At 40.7% G+C, this 3,261-nt stretch overlaps 1 protein-coding gene across 2 annotated transcripts in view; it reads right to left on the minus strand.

Annotated features, from left to right (window-relative positions):
* Positions 1-3,261, minus strand: part of OPRM1 (opioid receptor mu 1) — a 59,873-nt gene that overhangs the window by 13,411 nt on the left and 43,201 nt on the right. The window contains exon 3 of one of the 2 annotated variants that reach the window (XM_019527675.1): positions 1,185-1,705. In XM_019527675.1, the coding sequence (XP_019383220.1) occupies positions 1,185-1,705 (521 nt within the window). Of the gene's footprint in view, positions 1-1,178; positions 1,706-3,261 lie in introns of those variants that run through there. The other variant, XM_019527674.1, reaches the window with a different exon arrangement.

Here is a 3,261-nt window from a genome sequence, read left to right on the forward strand (position 1 = left end):
CCAATCCTGATGTGGGGGGCTCCAATCCACCTGCCCCCCCACTCTACCACAGGCTAGACAAACACCAAAATGGTGTTCCCTACCTTCTCCCCCTCCCATCCTGAGACAGCACCACAGCTGGGAGAGGGCAAGGCGGGGCTATGGGAACAGGCCGCAGACACGCAACCTCTCGTGCTGGATCAGCTCCAAAATGAAGCTCGATCCTCCATCCAACAGTGAATGTTTGTTAGGTTGGGAGGGTTGGTCTAACTCATGGCGCTTTCTGTAAAGAGAACCCTTGAAAGAGTTGGTGAGGCTTAGTCAACTTTCTTTTACAGAGCAGCTGATAATAAACAGCTTGAATAAAAGTCTCTTCCTTTTGGTGCCCACAATGTCATAAATCTTTGGACTTTTTAGGGCATTGACTGCAAAGAAAAGCTGTTCTCTAAATATATTTGCAATTTAAAGCCCTCCCTAATATGGATACAATCATGCTGTCATGACAGACTTTATACTGGTATGGATTAAGAAAGGAACCAGTGTCAATTTATGGTTCATTTATAGGCATATGATAGGAGTTCTCACATAAGTATATTGGTAAAAAATTGCCAAAATAGCAAAAAGTGCATGTGAGCGAGGCCTGGTTTTCAACAGGATATTTTAGGACAAATATGCCCTTCAAGCCTTCTTTGTATAACATAAAGAAGCAGAAAAGAGTGCAAACTCAATCCCTCCCTCCTTCCCCCCAACCCACCTGCCTGTCACTTTCAAAATGGGAGGAAGATGGGTTATATTTCTGGGCCCACCCTTGTCTCCCGCTGTGTACTAATGGAGTACATAACAGTCTATCAGTCAGTTCATCAGTCAGTTCTAGAAAGTTCAGCAATTGCAAACATTGCATCAGTAAGAACCATACTTTGTCTCTCTTTCTCTGGCATGCTGTCTGTATGCACACACATTGGGCCTGATCCCTCAAAGTACTTCTGAGAACCCCTTTGTTCAGAGACTTCAAAGAGAATTGAGAGCACTTGGTATCTCACAGGATTAGGCTCTCTGTGTATGTGTACGCCAGCTCTAAAGATCATTTGGAAGGCATGTTAACCTTCTGACACCTATATAGCAGTAGAGACTGTAACTTCAGAATACACGTCATCTCCAAGAGGAAGGCCTGAATCCAGAGATGACATCTCCACTGCTAGTCATACCTGGTGGTTAGTCCTATCCACAGTATTGGCAGTGGAGGCATGTTCACGAGTATTTTGTCGGATTCTGGTGGAGTTTTGCTGCTCAATGGTTGAGGAAGTGGGAATGCAGAACTCTCTGAAACATCTTTTGAAGTTCTCATCTAGAAATGCATAAAGGACTGGATTAAGGCAGCTATTTGTATACCCTAAAGCAATACAAAAGTGCCAGGAGACAGTTTGAAAAGTAGTTTCTGGAATATTGATCAAGGCTTTAATGATGACATAAATGTGGATTGGAGTCCAGCAGACTATGAACACTGCCACCACTACAAGGACCATTCTTGTGATTCTCCTCAGGTTCCTGTCCTTTTCTTTGGAGCCAGATAGCATACGGACACTCTTCAGGCGTAAAATCATCAGGCCGTAGCACACTGTAATGATCAGGACTGGCATGATGAAGGCAAAGATGAAAACACAGATTTTCAGCAGATTCTCCCAGTACCAAGATGGATGAGAGAACGTAAGTGTGCAGTCAATGGAGCCTAAAGTAAAAACAAAATGACAGAGAAGAGTGAGCAGTTCAGTTTTTAAATTGCTTTTCCTTTTGTCTTTATTTTCCCCAACACTGTACAGCAATCTGATGCAATTCTATAAAATGAGTAACTAAAAGGAAGCAAAATGTATTTTATCACAAACACACACATCAGAGGCATGTAATGCTATTTCAAGAATTTTGTTTAGCCTTAAAATTTACAAACCAAAATAAGACAAACCCTGTACTAGTTTGCATTTTATTACTTGGAATTTAGCTCATGTTTGACAAAAGGTAATAAGTTGAGGTTGAATCAATTTTTAGTTTCAGCATAAAACCCAGGGAATGAGGAAGTTTAAAAGTTTGGGAGTTAAAGGGAAATGAAAAAGAGAGATTATATGATAAGTTAGGGAATCTGTCTCTGTGACACTTCTAAATTTGTGTTTGTGATAGGAGGCCACAGTGGATGTAGACTCTACTACGTGCAGTGAAAGCATAATTATCCAGACTAAGGGCAAAACCTTAAAGATTGTCTCTTTAGGTGGAAGCATCCTATGATAAAAGAGAGACTGAAATAAAGAGAACTAGTTTCTAAGAATCCAAAGTATTTGATATTTTGCTTTCAAAACCAAAAAGGGTGGGTGAGTCAGCAATCCTCAAAGATGCACAGGAAGAGAGAGGCTCATTTTCATAACAGAAAGTGTCTTCTTCAGTGGTGTGATTAGCTAAAGTCTCCATCATTTGAAGGAAAATACATAAGCAGTGAAGAAGTTTCTTTAGAAGATTCTGACCTTAGCTCAGAGGTGGAAGCAGGGAAATGCATATAGAATTTATACATTTGTACCTGTGTATTTCTTGTGCTATTTAAGAAATGGAGGATTTGTTTTAGAATCCTATGCAATGTTTTTTGTGTTACTTGCTATGCTTAGGATGAAAAGCTAAACTGCAAAAACGTGGGTGGAGTTTTGAGAAAGGATTCTGCTCAATTTAATGGAGAATCTGGATGAATAACGCTGTTCTCTGGGGATGATTTCCATTAGGGATTAATGGTCTGTGCCTGGTAAATGTTCAAGAAAGACCTTGGAAAGGAATAGTGCTGTAGTCAACTTTGACCGAAATAACCTTAGAGCATAAGTGACCAGTCAACTGGGACCCAATGATGAATGAGGAAATTTCTACTAATGAGAGTCCAGCCAGCCTGTTTGTCAACAGATGATTTTCCAGGTATACAAAGACCTGCAGATAAAAATAAGAAAAGGGGACAAGGAATACTAGGGGGTGAATAGTAGGAAGAGTGCCTTCACAGTCAGGCAAAGTTTAAATTTTATGTGAAAATATGTCAAAGCTTAGTTGCCCAGTCCTGCAAGGTGCATGCTTTCCCATGTGCTTACTTTTAAGTACATTCAAATCAATTTGACCATTCATATGTTCAAGTGCATCTCTATTTAGAACAGCACTTAAGTTTGTTCCTGTGTGGTCTCCTGAAATAGGACTTGAAGGACTGAGCCCTTGAAGAGAGGTACATGACCTCCCACCCAAAGTCCTGAGCTTGACCAGGAGTTTGCC

Source organism: Gavialis gangeticus, unplaced genomic scaffold (assembly GCF_001723915.1).
Source record: "Gavialis gangeticus isolate Ggan-Ray unplaced genomic scaffold, GavGan_comp1, whole genome shotgun sequence".
Lineage (NCBI taxonomy): Eukaryota > Metazoa > Chordata > Crocodylia > Gavialidae > Gavialis > Gavialis gangeticus.